General features: G+C 40.7%; 2 protein-coding genes across 7 annotated transcripts in view; one reads left to right on the top strand and one right to left on the bottom strand.

Annotated features, from left to right (window-relative positions):
- The window catches only part of STX3 (syntaxin 3), a 145,436-nt gene that overhangs the window by 83,098 nt on the left and 46,318 nt on the right, over positions 1 to 16,020 (top strand). The window contains exon 10 of one of the 6 annotated variants that reach the window (XM_060303166.1): positions 9,037 to 9,139. The exons of the other annotated variants lie outside the window; for them this stretch is intronic. Coding sequence (XP_060159149.1) covers positions 9,037 to 9,132 — 96 coding nt within the window. The 3' untranslated portion in view covers positions 9,133 to 9,139. Of the gene's footprint in view, positions 1 to 9,036; positions 9,140 to 16,020 lie in introns of those variants that run through there. 6 annotated transcript variants of the gene reach the window in all.
- Positions 2,814 to 15,985, bottom strand: TCN1 (transcobalamin 1). Its single transcript, XM_030849301.2, has 9 exons — positions 15,874 to 15,985; positions 13,123 to 13,302; positions 11,959 to 12,099; positions 10,437 to 10,592; positions 8,880 to 9,067; positions 6,544 to 6,730; positions 5,054 to 5,240; positions 3,048 to 3,166; positions 2,814 to 2,875 (listed from the first exon to the last, which is right to left on the bottom strand). The coding sequence occupies exons 1-9, from the start codon at positions 15,983 to 15,985 to the stop codon at positions 2,814 to 2,816; spliced, it is 1,332 nt and encodes a 443-aa protein (XP_030705161.1).

Here is a 16,020-nt window from a genome sequence, read left to right as displayed (position 1 = left end):
GGTCCCCCAGGTTCGGAAGCCTGACATGGGACTCAGAACCTTCACTCCAGTGGGTGGACTTCTGTGGTATAACTGTTCTCTAGTTTGTGAGTCACCCACCCAACAGTTGTGGGATTTGATTTTATTGTGATTGTGCCCCTCCTACCATCTCATTGCAGCTTCTCCTTTATCTTTGGATGTGGGGTATCTTTTTTGGTGAGTTCCAGTGTCTTCCTGTCGATGATTGTTCAGCAGTTAGTTGTGATTCCGGTGTTCTTGAAAGAGGGAGTGAGAGCACGTCCTTCTACTCCGCCATCTTGAACCAATCTCCTCTATAGTTTCTTAAAGCATATGTTTTGATAGTCTTTGGTTAACTCTTGACTGGACTTATTGATTTATTTCCTTGTTTGTTTTTTCCTGTGCCTCATTTTCTGGTATCAAAGCACTGAGATTCTCTCTGGACATCTGAAATGTTTATTTGTGTTGATTACTTCTTTGTAGGTGTAAGTTTCTCCCCTCAGCCTCAGTCTAGGTTCTGACATAATCTCAAGCCATAGGATCTTCTCAGAATGCAAGTGTGGCCAGAGCTAGGTTTCACTGGCCAATGTTAGTGGAATGCTAAAGAAACGTTATTCCATTGACCTTCATGTCTGTTTCAGAGATTGAAGGCATTCCTATCAGACAACAGTGTTACTACCTTCTACTTAAAGACCATAGGCTGGGAGAAACTCATCTTTCTCCATCAGAAACGGAGGTTAGCAGTGCTAGAGGGGAGTGTTGGAAAACATAGTGGCATAAAGTGAGGTTTGATATTTAATCCAATCAGAATTAAATGAGAATTGAAAAGAAAATGACTTTAATGTTGTGATGGCATGTTACTTGACTCCATGTTGGTATACCAATGAGTTTAATTTCTTGTACCACATTTGGGAAAATAGGTCTAACATAAATTGGGTGCTTTACTGGTATTGACTGAATATTACAGACAATGAGCTAGAATCATTGAGAGAGAGTTAGGGATGTTGGAGAGACCCATTCCTACTTTGTTACATTGAGATTCAGTTTCATTGGTTATTTCAGGGGCAATATTACCTGTTATTTTGACATATTTGTGTTTATATATATATATATATATATATATTTTTTTTTTTTTTTTTTTTGCGATACGCGGGCCTCTCACTGTTGTGGCCTCTCCCGTTGTGGAGCACAGGCTCTGGACGCGCAGGGTCAGCGGCCATGGTTCACGGGCCCAGCCGCTCCGTGGCATGTGGGATCTTCCCGGACCGGGGCACGAACCCGTGTCCCCTGCATCGGCAGGCGGACTCTCAACCACTGCGCCACCAGGGAAGCCCCTGTGTTTACGTTTTTTGCTTGAGCTTCCTTTATGGACAACATTGACCATATGTTCTGGTTTTCCCAGGATAGTCCCAGTTTTTAATCTGTTTTTTTTTCTGAGTATAATTATTAATAATGTTCACTTTCACTCTTAACAGAGTTACGGTTGGATGATAAACTGTATGGTCACACTGTGCTGGACAGCAATGCCAGTCCTAATAGTTTACATATTTGTGACCTAAACCATTATCCTTCAATTTCACATAGATTGTATAGTCTACAAATAGATCTGACAGCTGGTACTGCATGCTCACAGCACCATGGAGACGCCCCTGTCTCTAATTTAGCTTTCAAGATGTGACACAGACCCAAGAGGATGGAATCCCTTGCTGTGTAGTTGTGAAGGCATCTGTCACACCCGGTTAATGAAGGCCAGGGCAGAGCTGAACCTGAGAGTTGAAGATCAGTGCCAGAAAGCAGTGTGTAGGAAGAGGGTTACTGTGTGTAGGAATCAGGGTTACTGGTGGAGGGGGAGAAGAGAAGAGTATCATGAAAACACAAGGAGCAATGAGGAAGACATTTTTGAAATAAGTTAACTAATTCTACGTAAAGGGCTCTTCCTTTTGGAGGTTATTTTAAATGGATTACTTTATGCTTTATCTGAAGCACCTTTTGTCCTCCGGCTTCTTAAAGGCACTTCCGGTTCCTGACTGAATGTGCACATAGCTCAGGTACTCAGTAAGAGGTGTAACCCAGCTCATGCTAAGACATGATTCAACTTTTTCTTTAAAGTGAATTCTGCTGAAATGAACACTGGAGTCATTTTTTTTTTACATGTGTATTTTGATGATATGACTATAAGGGTGATTTTTATGGTGAAATGAAAGGAAAATAAATGTGGGAGAACAAGTGGGACCCAGGGGAGGCAGCTGGAAGAGGGAATGAAAGTGTTCCTCAAACTTTGTGGACTGACTTTTATGTGTAAGCTTCACATTTCACCCTTTCTCCATGGCAATATTTTTCTCTCTACCCACTGCCTGTATGAAGCCAATATGTCCACTCAGTTCCTCCCTTGCATCTGGGTCTCAGAGAGCTCAGTCTCCCTATGAACTTTCTCTTTGATCTCATTGGTTGCTGCTGCACCATTAGACCCAGAACTTTATCTCCATTTTCCCCAGTTGCCCAAGGTCACCCAGATAGTTAGCAGGGGAACCTTGAGTAGAACTCAGTTTATTAGACAAGTGGGTCTAATCTCTTTCACTTTGTTTCCTCCTGAGGTAGTTCTTCTCTCTAATAGTAATTCCCTTTTGCTATGAAATTATTAGAACATGCTCTTTTTGTATAGTTGTTGATCTTTTATTGAACATGCGAAGAGAGAATTAGAGGTTATTGACTATGCTATTGGGGTCGAGATAAGTGAAAAGGAAGGTGTAAGATCAATTTCCACATGGAATCTCACTACAAAAGGGTTAGACCCAGCTGAGGATGGTTTGGGTTTATTAGTATGTGCTCCAACGAACCTCCAAATATTCTCCATTTTTGACAACATAACTCCCAGGTCCTGAAAAGGAAGAAGAAGGAGAAGTGGGTCAAATGATTTGACCACCAAATCATCAGATAATGGATATGGCTCTCCCAGCTCCTTGGCACGTTCCCCGCCAAAGCTTACACCCTCACACCTGAATGCTTTGGGCATCTCACTCTGTAGCGTTGTTTGTCGTACTCTCCCTTACCTTGGCTCAGCGGTTGGCCATTGCTCAGAAGTTGCCAGTAGGTTCTGTCATTATTGTTGGCGCTTATGTTCTGAACAGTGGTGATGTAGGGCCCCCATGGGCTGTCCTCCGTTTTGAAACTGTGGGGGACAGTGAATGAGTTCCAGGAACTTAGAATGGTCAAAGGCAACTCTCCATGGGCGTTTCTCAAACTTTAACACACCTAAGAATCACTTGAAGATGCTTCAGAGTATGCAGATCTCCTGGCCCTATCCCCAGATACCTTGATTCTGTCGGTCTGGGCTGGGACCAGGAATCTGCACATTCTATAAACATTCCAGGTCATTCTGATGCAGGCCCTCCTACAATCCATGCAAAATTAGAGAAATGATTCCCCTGGTTTCTGCCCCTCCTTCCTGCCATAGTAGACACTTTGCCATCAACAATTTCAAATCTTCTACCCAAGACAGTAACTGATGAAGACACTAAAGCAGTACAAGAAAGTGTTAATTGGTTGTCCTAGAGGCACTGAGGAAAGAGGAACAGGAAAGGATAATTTAGTAATTCATACCTGTTTATTAAAAAGTGACATAGTCAATGTCTTTTTCACATTCTTTATTCACATTTCTCTACCTTCCTGGGAACACTTGAAAGCAGGCTTTATAGTTATATATATACACATAGACATAATTTTCATATATATATGATTTTCTCTGTCGCATCTTACAGCATGTTATTAAATACAATAAGCTATTGTCAGTTGGGTTTAAGGAGCCAAATAAGCCATATTTTTCAGAGGCAGAGTCAATATCTTAATTTTAATATTTGAACTCTCTAGGTCAGGGAACCTTAATCTAGGAGTCCATGAACCTCCTGAAAGGTAGGGGAGGCATTTGTAAGACCTCTGATTTAAATAATAAGTTTTGGGGACTTCCCTGCTGGTGCAGTGGTTAAGAATCTGCCTGCCAATGCAGGGGACACAGGTTCAAGCCCTGGTCCGGGAAGATCCCACATGCCGCGGAGCAACTAAGCCGGTGTGTCACAACTACCGAGCCTGTGCTCTAGAGCCCACGAGCCACAGCTACTGAGCCTACATGCCACAACTGCTGAAGCCCGCGCACCTAGAGCCCATGCTCCGCAACAAGAGAAGCCACTGCAATGAGAAGCCAGCACGCTGCAACGAAGAGAAGCCCCCACCTGACGCAACTAGAGAAAGCCTGCATGCAGAAATGAAGACCCAACGCAGCCAAAAAAAAAAATTAATTAATTAATTAATTTTAAAAAACCGCACATGTAAAAAAAACATAAATGACAAGTTTTGCACTCACAGACTTAGAGGATTAACTTACGGTTACCAGGGGTAAAGGGTAAAGGGTAGCGGGGGTGGGGGATAGATTGGGAGTTTGGGATTGACATGTACACACTACTATATTTAAAATAGATAACCAAGAGAGACCTACTGTATAGCACAGGGAACTCAGCTCAATATTCTATAATAACCTAAATGGGAAAACAATTTAAAAGAATGGACACTTTTATGGGTATAACTGAATCACTTTGCTGTACACCTGTAACTAACACATCATTGTTAATCAACTATACTCCAATATAAAATAAAAATTTTTTAAGAATGACACATTTTGTGTGTATATTCCTTTTTCTGGGATGAGAATCCCACTCATCTGACTTTCAAAGGGGTCAGTGATTCAAAAATAGTTAAGAACCACTGTTCCAGACACAAAATGTCTGACTTAAGAGGTTCTATTTATTGAAGGAGTTTAACTGACAGAAGAGGGATCCCTGGTACTTATTTATCTATTCAGTGAGCAATAATTTAATACTTGCTACATGCTAGAGGAGGAAAAATTTCACCTCCCTTTTTTTAACCCTGGCCATGCGATGTTGGTGAACAGTAAAAGTACTCACTGGGAGGCGTTTTAAATGTACATTGTATTCAGGTGCAGATGTATTCTTGCTGAGTCATAATCCCATTAAATTCCTTAACCTTAGGTGATGTACAGACATACCAAAATGCAGCCTTATTTTGTTTCTCAGCTGCCACCATCACATCGAGGAAGACAGAACCCTTTCTCACGGTGACTTTGGTGGAATTGAAAATTTCATTGATTTGCACAGAGTAATTGACTGAAATATTGGAGGGTGAGATAGTAGGTGTCACAGGTACAGGCTCATCTGTGGAGATGTTGAATTTATCTGGCAGAGACAGAAAGGCAGAGAAGAATTATTATAAGGAATAATAAAAAATGAGGTTAGAGTCTGCACACCTATCCAAGCCCTATGCAACGATTCCTTCCCTTTATGCAGAGGAAGGTTTGTGCAAGGAGCGAGGGTCAGCAGTCACAGGGCAGATCTCTCATATGACTAAAGCACAAATTAAAACCACACACTACTCACCGGCTCGTGCGGGCTTGTGCCTGCGTCAGCTTCCAGCTGTCTCAGCAATTCAATTACCCCATCTCCCATTTCCCACAGAGGCTCCTGTTTGTTTTTTTTTTTTTTTTTGCTTTGGTGCAGCATACAGTAATGCTTCCCACCCCCTTTTTTTTTTGCCTTTTAATTTTTTATTGAAGTATAGTTGACATACAATATTATGTCAGTTTCAGGTGTAAAACAATGATTCAACATGTATATTCATTACGAATTGATCACCATGGAAAGTCTAGTAACCATCTGTCACCATACAAAGTTATTACAATATTATTGACTATATTCTCTATGCTGTACTTTATATTCCCATGAATTATTTATTTTACAACAGGAAGTTTGTATCTCTTAGTGCCCTTCCCCTATTTTTTCCCAATCCCTAGCCTTTTTATTTCCTAACCTTTATTGAAAACATTATGTGCCAGGCACTGTACTAATCATTTTACATGGATTTTCTCCTTCAGTCCTTACAAATACCTATGTTACATACTATTATCATTTGCATTTCTTATAGTAGAAAACTGAAGCTTAGAAGTTAAACATTTTGTCTAAGATCCCTAAACCTACATGTGCCTGAACCAGAAATGAACAAGATAGATAGAAGGAAAAGTCTTCTTTTTTTGTACCTTGTTGCAAAATCAGTTGTTTGATTAATGATTCATGCTGCAATTTTCTTATAATACTGCCATATTCTTTCCACATTAATGTCTTATGTCTCTGAGGGACCACTCATTGAGCATAATGAAAAGTCAGAGACACCATACTTTTTAGGATGGGAATGATGCTCAGAAAATCTCTGTATCCAGCAGTCAGAAAACATCCCTTCGGAGATAGACGTCCTTTAATAAACTCTACCTTGTTCATCAGTGTTTGAACCAAGAACAGCCTCTACTACTCTGTTAAGGACAAATCCTCAGGTGGTTATGATCACATATGGAGGACTGAGTTCTATCTGGGAACTGTTATGCTTTAGAGGTTTAACTGGTCACTTTTGGTCCCTGAGGAAACCTAAGTCTCACACACTTTGGGTGTTATGCTGAAAGGCAAAACAGTTTGCTCATTAGTGCTATACCTGGACTGCAGGCACAAGAAGAGTTTTTGTTGACATCCAAGTAGGTCTTTCCCATCAGGGCAGGTAAGATCTGGGCTGCAGCAATTGGCAGATGGAATGCTCCCTGAAGGATGTTGTGAAGTACTGTGTGCAGAGTTTCTTGGCAATTCCGTTTATTTTTGTAATAGTTTGATGAGACAAACAGAGCCTAACGTGTGAGAGAGAGAGAGAGAGAGAGAGTGAGAGAGAATGGGAATAAATGAGAGAAACTTCACATAACAGGAAAGCCTGCATCTAACTAACTTAGTAAATCTTTATTGGACATTGACTACATAGGAACCACCTTAGACCACTAAAATACCTTTCCCGCCATCAAGAAGCTTATAAGCTAGTTTGGGTGGGGAGGTGGAAATTGTTAAATCACACAAACTCTCATAGCGTCAATGAGAACAGACTTTCTCTACCGTATTTACTCTTGTACCACTGATGCTGAAACAGTACTTGTCATATAGGAGGCAATCCATAAATAGTGTGAACAGATTCTTGTAAAGGAGTCCCTAAGATGAATGCCCTAAGAGAAGCATCTAGCGGCATGGCCTTTCCAAAGAGGAAGAGCTCATAAACATTTAGTGAGACTGAGGAAAGTCTTGGTGGAGAAGGCAGTACTTGAATAGGCTTGGTGGTATGATGGCATTTCAGTAGGTGACATGAGGAGGCAACAACCTGACCATAGGGGATAAAGTAGGAATGGCCAGAGCCTGGCCTGGCTATGATGAGAGTTATATGCGTTTTAGTAAAATCCCCAGAGGATTCCTCCTGGCTTAGGAGAACTGGTGTAGAGGGAACACTCAGGGCAATTGTGGAAGGACAGCCCGGAGAAGGAGGTTGGGACCAGATTGGTAGACCCTTGAATTTCACGGTGCGGTGTCTGCCATCATTTGCTTGACAGTGGGAAGTCTAACAGGTTCTTGAACAGAAACTATCCAGGCAGCAGATATAAACTGGACTGAAGGGGAAGAATTACAGGGTAGGAAAAATTAAGAGGGTATTAGAGTAAGTCAAGGGCTAAAATGGACTAAACTTGAAGATGTTGCTCTGTGGTTTCTCAAGGAAGGACAGTTCTCCTTTTCATTTTTTCTTGAAGACTCTTAAAGATAACCAAGTAGTCAACCAGCATTTGTGGGATATTAAAAAAAAAACTCATCATATTTTATCTTCTCTTATAAACTGTGGTAGGTAAGCAGCTCTTGGTCCTGCTGTGAATGAATACCACCTGTAGGGTTTTTAAACAAGACCAAAGCCCATGTTCCACCCCTAAATTTCTGTATTAACTGGTTGGTTTGGGGTGTAAACATTAGTATTTTATAAAAGCTCCTCCAGGTGATTCAAATGTGCAGCCAGAATGGGAAACCACGGTTTTATATTAATTTCAAACTTATCAAGTGTGAACAGTAACAACAATATGAACACTCTGTATGATTGGACCCTTGCTTACATCATCAGCCCCGTCTTGTAATTTTCCCAAGCACCTTGTGCTGAACCTTTTGATCTTCCTAAAATATGGAATGTTCTTTTGTACCTTTGTCCTTTGTCCTTGCTTCTTCTCTCCCTTTGAAAGTCCTCTCACCCTGAGCCAGCCTAGCAGACCCAAATTCATACCAAAGACTCGGTGAAATCTTTTTTTTTTTTCTATAAACCTTTCTTCATCTCCTCTTGTATCTACCCCTTGGAGTTGAGTAGATCAGTGAGTAAATGCAGGAATAAATTCTCAGTCTTCAAGGAACATATACAAGATAGTGTTGGCATTGAGTATGAGTTTTGAAACCAATTATTTCAGTCCTATCACGATCTGCATCGCTCTTTGGCTTTGTACTATTAGGCAAGTTACCGGTACTCCATGGTTCACACTCATTATTATTACTTCCTAGGAAATAGAGATAATAATTCTTTCTTCACTGGGTGGTTGTGCATTAATGACTTAATGTCAATAACTACCAGATTCCACTACCACTTATTATTTCCATGCCAGTAACTGATTTGGGAGGTAAGGTGAAACGCCAAACAACGGTATATGGTAAAGTGTGAAACTGCATGTGATAAACAACAAGATAGATTGTAGCAGGCTGTAGAATTTCTTAAATGGAGCCAGGAAGAGCTTCATAGAAGCATCGGATATGGAAAGGTAAAGGAGAGGAGAATACATTTCAGGCAGGGGAGGGGAATCACACGAGTAAGATCAAAGTCAGTATAGGAAACAGAATGGATGATAAGTCTTTAGGAGGCCAGTAAGGGAGGATGAAGATGTTGCTTTTCTCCATGAATCCCTTCCCCGTCTCCTGGTTTACGCTCTGACTTACCTGCATAGCTTCTCCTGTGCTAAATATGTTTCCGAAGAGACCATCATTTTCTGCAGACAGAATCTTATTTACCAGGGATGTTATATAAACATTGGTTTTGTTTAAATCCTTTATATCTGCTTCAATCTCCTCCTTTTCTATTCTCCTCTTCACACAGGTTAGAGCAAGAACAGCCATTGCTCCAGTATCTGTCAGGAAGCAAAACACCGGTGATAGGGTGACTAACCATCCTGGTTCACCCTGGACTGAGTAGTTTCCTGGTATGTGGGACTTTCAGTACTAACAACAGGACAAATCTGGCCAAACTGGGATGGTTGGTTATGCTCGTTAATGATGGGAGATAAGAATTTCAAGGTACAGCAGTCATCCCTCTGGCACTAGCCTCTCAAATATTGCAAGATTCTTTCCTTATGTTGAATAGCCATGTACCTTGTACTCAGAAACTCACATCTTGGTCATAGAAACACATATGGATTTGTAGGTGCAAACACATGAATGGTCTGCTTTTACATACTGGTTGTTCTCATCCTTTTTTATCTTTTAGCCATATTGGCAAAGAAATTGAGAAAACCCAGGATAATACTCCAAACAAATATGTCTTTGTAAAGTTCCAAGGTTTCCATTAGACTGATTAAGAAATAGTGCTTGAGAGCAGTTCATTCAGTAAACCTTCTTAATGGGGAGGAGGAGGCAAGAGATTGGAAGGATGGAGGATAAGGTCTTTTTTTCCTGGCTCGTTACTTGGTTTCCTCTATGTTTTTTAGGCACGGTGCCTTCCCTCTCTCATAGAAGAAGGAGTATAAGAAGCTCACTTTCTCCTTACTATCCTGAGACACTGAATGGTGGTTCTCTTTGAACTTCTTGGAGAAAAATGAGCTTGTGGATCTGGGCCCCTAGGGCAACAACACTACTTGTCTTAAGGGGACTTCTTTTTGGATGTGTAAGCGGATCCAGTGGGGAATGTTTGGTCCTTCTCCATGGTGGATACGCACTTTATTGATCAAACTATTGGGCCTGACCACTGGAGAGGTTCTATTATTAGGAAGTAATCCCACACATCCAAATGGTCCCAATAGATGAGAAGATTACTTCCAAATCTATTATTCTTTGGAAGAAAGATTACTTCCAAATCTATTATTTGGAAGTAATCCCACACATCCAAATGGTCCCAATAGATGAGAGAAAGGTGCAGGGTTGAGATAAATGAATTCCACCGCATTCCCTTTCTCTAATATTTATACTTCCTAAGATGTCTTATCTGAAGAGTCTCATGATCTATCCTCATTTTAAAGATGGGAAAATTAAAGTCAAGAGTTAACATCTGTTGGTTACTCAGAAGTGTGAGTAGGAACCACATCTTTCTACTATACTGCACATCCATAAAGAGGCTTAAATACTACTCAATATCCATTCTTCTAAACAAAAATTCTCTTCTGAGGAGACTAGGGTAAAGAGGATAGAAAAAATTCAAGTACCTACTGGTAGAAAAATTCAAAGAGCAAGGCCTATTGGTGCCTATGTCCTTGAAACCAAGGGAATTGGGTTTAAATGACTCACCTACTGAGAACTGGCCGCCAAAATAATAGTTTTTATTTTCAGGAGTGAAGTAAGGAATAACGTTGGTGGTTGAGTAGCTCCCACTGGACAGACACAAGGCCAGGAGGGCCAGGCTGAGCTGGTAATAGTTAGTCAGCGGATTGTCACTGTGTGTTTCTGGCAGAGAGAAAAGAAATACCTTAGTCACGGAAGTGGTACCGGAATAGTACATTTTTAACTTATTTCTACTTACTTTATCTCCATTTCTTTACATTTAAAGAGAGGTGAATAACAGAGGGGAGATATTGCTCATAGAATCGGCAAAGTTGAGAAATTTAAAGGTTCTTAAGGGCCACCAAATTCAACTCAACTCGTTTCATTTTATAACTGAGGAGATTCAGCACTAAAGGTATAAAAAATACTCCCGGCAATCCCACTTCTAGGCATATATCCAGAAAAAAACATAATTTGAAAAGATACATGCACCCCAATGTTCACTGCAGCACTATTTACAATAGCCAGGACATGGAAGCAACCTAAATGTCCATCAATGGAGGAATGGATAAAGATGTGGTGCATGTATACAATGGAATATTACTCAGCCATAAAAAGAACAAAATAATGCCATTTGCAGCAACATGGATGGACCTAGAGATTGTCATACTGAGTGAAGTAAGTCAGACATAGAAAGACAAATGTCATGTGATATCGCTTATATGTGGAATCTAAAAAAAGGGTACAAATGAACTTTTTTACAAAACAGAAGTAGAGTCACAGATGTAGAAAACAAACTTATGGTTACCAAGGAATAAGGGGGGGAGGGATAAATTGGGAGATTGGGACTGACATATACACACCACTATATATAAAATAGATAACTAATAAGAACCTACTGTATAGCACAGGGCAATACACTGTAATGACCTATGTGGGAAAAAATCTAAAAAAGAGTGGATACATGTATATGTATAACTGATTCACTTTGCTGTACACCTGAAACTAACACAACATTGTAAATCAACTATACTCCAATAAATATTAAAAAAAAATACTATCCTGATGTTCAAGTGGTTACATAGTTAGGACTAGAATGCACAAATGTACCTCACTAGCAGCTGTGATGGTCAACCTATTTTTCCCAGTGATAAAGTACTTTTTGCCATCTTTAGCCCTTGTAATATTATAGAATCGTATGTATATGCTTTGATACTTATGACACAGTGTCTCGTATTGCTCAGCTATTTCTGGTGTAATTTGTCTAAATGCCAAGCTTCTGGAGGACTAGAGAACTGTGACCTGTATGTTTGTGTGTTGGTGTGTGCATTCATCATCCAACGTAAGGTCAATGCTCAGTTGAACATATTGGAAAAGAAAACTCAAGATGCATGTTGAAAGAAGGAAGAAGGGAAAGTGATCTTCAAAGGTATAGTGGGATGAATGAAGTGAAGAGGAGATGGAAAAAATAGGGGGAAACTTCATACAGTTCTGAGTCAGTAGAGGAAAAGACAAGGATGTCCAGGGTCTCTGAACATTTGATTCTCACCCATATTCTCAATTTCTGCTTTGAATTTCTCTCCTAGTTTGCTAACCAGATGAGCATCACGTATAAACACTTCACTAGAGTTTTTACACGCTCCCAAAGCCAGGATAGCCAAGGCAAGCTCTCCTGAGGTTATCTCTGGCTCTGAAAAGAAAAGTATTCAAGTTAAACAAGGTACATGCTTATAATTTTTTTGGCCTCCTGTCTTCCTGGAGACTTATATTGCTGTCACTCCTTTCTCCTGTTCTACTCTTTACTAATATTTTGTTGTTCTCTTCTTTATCCCCAAAACAGAGCCTTTTCTAGCAGTACTGTATAAATGCAAGCGAGATCTTAATCTTTCCCATGAAATTATGGGTTCTTTCTGGAATCATGTAATCCTTATAAAAATGAACAAAGAATAAAAATAGATAAATAATAAAGCCTTGGGATTTTCTCTCCTTGTGGGTGCCGTCTTTCCTGGATAGGAATAATTGACTTGTATGTTCTGCCTTAGAGAGCGTCCAAACTCTCAGGCTGCTCCTAATTCTCACAATAATATTGCTAGGTAGGTGGGGGCGGTGTATTTCCCCCTTATACTCATTAGAAAGCTAAAGCTCGATATTGAAAAGAAAGGCTCGAAGTGGAATCTGGTCTCAAACCCAGTCCACATCTCTGTTGCTCTGTGGTTGCCTCTCGACTGTCAGCTTTCTTGGTTGTGGTCCACACCCTCTCTGGTCATGAACTCAACTATATCATATAACAGTCTTAATGGATGAGAGTCTATAATTTCTTTTGCTTTTCCTTGTAACTTCTTGAAGGAATATGATTTTCAGGGCTCAAAGAAGGAAGGCCTAGCTCTAGAGTAAGTGGCAGGGGATTGATGTTTTGAGGTACCTTTGTGTCATCTCAATTTTTTTTTGAATTTCATGTGAACTTTATCCAAAAAAAACCCCACTACATACTTGTGTTAGATTTTTTTTAAATTTAGGTAACATTGGTTTATAACATTAAATAAGTTTCAAGTGTACTACATTTTATATCTACCCCTGTTCACCTCAAGTTTTCTACAGCTAAGATTGATGTATCAGGGATGTTTTGGACACACAATTTTTAGAACTCCCTGGAGATCATCTTTATAGATAGGTAAGTCTTTTCCTAACTCTTCCGGGGAATATAGGCACTCACCTCTTTTTTTTATATCTTCTTGAATTTGTCGAGTCAGCTGTTGTTCTAGCCTTTGGTTCTGAATCTGAACAAGTCTGAAGGTCAACAGGATGTTGGCACTTTGGATTCCTTTGGTATAGTTTGCATTTACCATTGTGTTTACTAGAGGATTTAGATAGGAGCAGTTTTCTCTGCTTACCTCTGTGGCAAGGGAGGGAGGAAATAAGAAACACACACTCGTGAAATATTAGGGCTAGGAACAGGGATGATATTAAAAGATTTAGGAACAGATGTGGCACAGGCATAGACCCTTCCGTAGTCGCTGGCAGTGTTGCTGTAACAATACAAAGGTGGGTCTGGAGCCCCGCTCTGCCAGGTATTACTTTTTTTGCCAACCAGCATGGAAGTGGTAACTATTTTAACAACTATTCAGCCTTACCATTGTGTCCTGGCAGAATATAAGTCCTGCCTGGTAGATCTAGTACCGTTACCTAATTTGAGGCCTAGAGAGGGTATCCTTAAAGAGACCTTGGTCATTGGAGCCTAGCCCAATCTACTTTCTAGAGTCAGTTGGTTCCTTCTCCATCTTCTTCTAATTCACTTGGGTTAATGCTGAAGGGAAGAAAAGAGAAGAGAAAGAAGGCAAAAATTCTACGTGTCATTGGTGATTGAGCCCAAAGCTGCATTGTCTGATTGCCCAACTGGCCAGGCATCAAGATCGTTATTCAGCATCATGGACCCTTTGGAAAACCTTCTGGTTTTAGCCTAAGACGTGTCCAAATCCCAGGGGCAAGGATGGAGGGAGTCCCATTACATTGTGGAAATAAAAGGAGAATCTGGACCCCCCAGGAACTGGAGAATAAGAAGAGTTAACTATCACTGAAAACATTTCTAAATATTCTTTGACCATAATCTTAAGAAAATCCTACCCATCTCCAGATTATCTCATGGGTTTGTGGAATCGTGAGAAGAATATGAACCCTGAGTTAGGCAGGCCTTGGCTGGATTCTTTGCTCCTTAACTTATAACTGGGGGTAAGTTACGTAACTTTCTTTTGTTTTTTTTTTAATTTATTTATTTTTGGTTGTGTTGGGTCTTCGTTTCTGCACGCGGGCTTTCTCTAGTTGCGGCGAGTGGGGGCTACTCTTTGTTGCGGTGCACGGGCTTCTCACTGCGGTGGCTTCTCTTGTTGTGGAGCACGGGCTCTAGGCGCACGGGCTTCAGTAGTTGTGGCGCACGGGCTTAGTTGCTCTGCGGCATGTGGGGTCTTCCCAGACCAGGGCTCGAACCTGTGCCCCCTGCATTGGCAGGAGGATTCTTAACCACTGCGCCGCCAGGGCAGCCCCAAGTTAATGTAACTTTCTTGACTTCAGTTGAAATGGTGGATAGTAACACCTACTCCATGGATATTGGACAAAAAAACCCCCACTAAGTAAACTATAAAATACTGTACATATTATTCCCTCTAGCTCAACTCGAGTTTCTAAGGATCACATACTTAGAGAGTCCAGGAAATGTTATTTTCCTTGCCCACCTTTCTTCACTTTAAAAGAGAGAGTCGGGAAGATCTGAGTGGAGTGATTGTAGAAGGTCATGGTTTGTTACAGGCACAACTGGACAACTGTGAGTCGCCTCTGAGATTTTATGGAAGCATCCAGTTCAGCGGATTTTCTGGCACTGAAATAGACTTTTTAGTTCCTGGTCAACAGCTCAAATCAGCTTCCTTAACCACAAAAACAAAGTTAATTATTTTGTACAATGAATGAAACTCCAAAGCCTCCATGGAGACCCCCTGTTCTTAGGATACAACAGAAGAAATGACAGGCCAGGAAGAACAATTAGAGCTGGCAGATTCGGAACTTTAGTGTTTCTGCTGTGCGATGGATTGCTTCCTGTGGGCTGTAGAGACCAGGAAGATGTAGCCGCAGCTGACACCACATTGTGGCACCATCTTTGGACTGGTTTGAAGCTCAATTCCAGGGTAAAGACTTATAATAGAGAAATCATGCACCTGTGAGCTATACCGGACTTTAAGAAATCACCTGCTTCAACACCTTTCCCTGATTATCCTCCATTTATAGACGAAGCTAAAAAAATTCAGAAACATTGGATCATTTGGCTATTAAGGGGTCAGACTATACCTGAACCCAGTTTTTCTTTCTCTTAGTTAGTATTTTTGAAATAGAATCACATACTCTCTGGAGCCTACATGCAGAGGAGAGATGATGGGTTTCTACCCACGTCCTGTGGGGAAGAGTTGAAAAGAAGAAGATGTGTAGCTTGGAATATCTGAACTCAATAATGACAAGAGAACAGTCTTCGTTATTTGAAAGAGATTATTAACATTATTTTTTTCTTCATAGTTAAACAAGGAGTTAACCTAAAACCCATAGGCTGAACTTCGGAAAAACAGATTGCATCTCAGAATCAAAAGACACCTTTCCATGATCTTGAATAATTTCTGGGTCATGAGTTTTCTATCACTGAAAATGAACAAGAATAGACAGCTACTGGGCAGGTCTGTTGTGGTAGAAAGGCTCTTAGCATAGGAAGAAGAGTTAGGCAAGTTAATGTTGAATCTATGATCCCTCTTAAAACAACGTACATTGTGGAACTTTCCTCACCATCTCCTGCCACCCTTCACATTACTCATAGAGTCCAACGGCATACAGAATTGGAATAGGGTCTTTTCTCAGGTAACTCTACACAAAGCTCCCTGTCAATAGTCTTCAGACTATCATGCTAGAGCAATTTAGGTCAAACCATACTCACCACAGATCTGGCATAGTTGACTTGGAATAAGAGAAAACAGTAGCAACCCCAGTAGGCACAGCTGGTGTGATGGTCTCATCTCTCCAACAGTGTACAGGAATGGTGAGGACATGGCTGGCTGTTTGCTGGGTGATGGACAGAGGGTAA

This window comes from Globicephala melas, chromosome 8 (genome assembly GCF_963455315.2).
Source record: "Globicephala melas chromosome 8, mGloMel1.2, whole genome shotgun sequence".
NCBI lineage: Eukaryota > Metazoa > Chordata > Mammalia > Artiodactyla > Delphinidae > Globicephala > Globicephala melas.
This window is presented reverse-complemented; position numbering and strand designations above follow the sequence as displayed.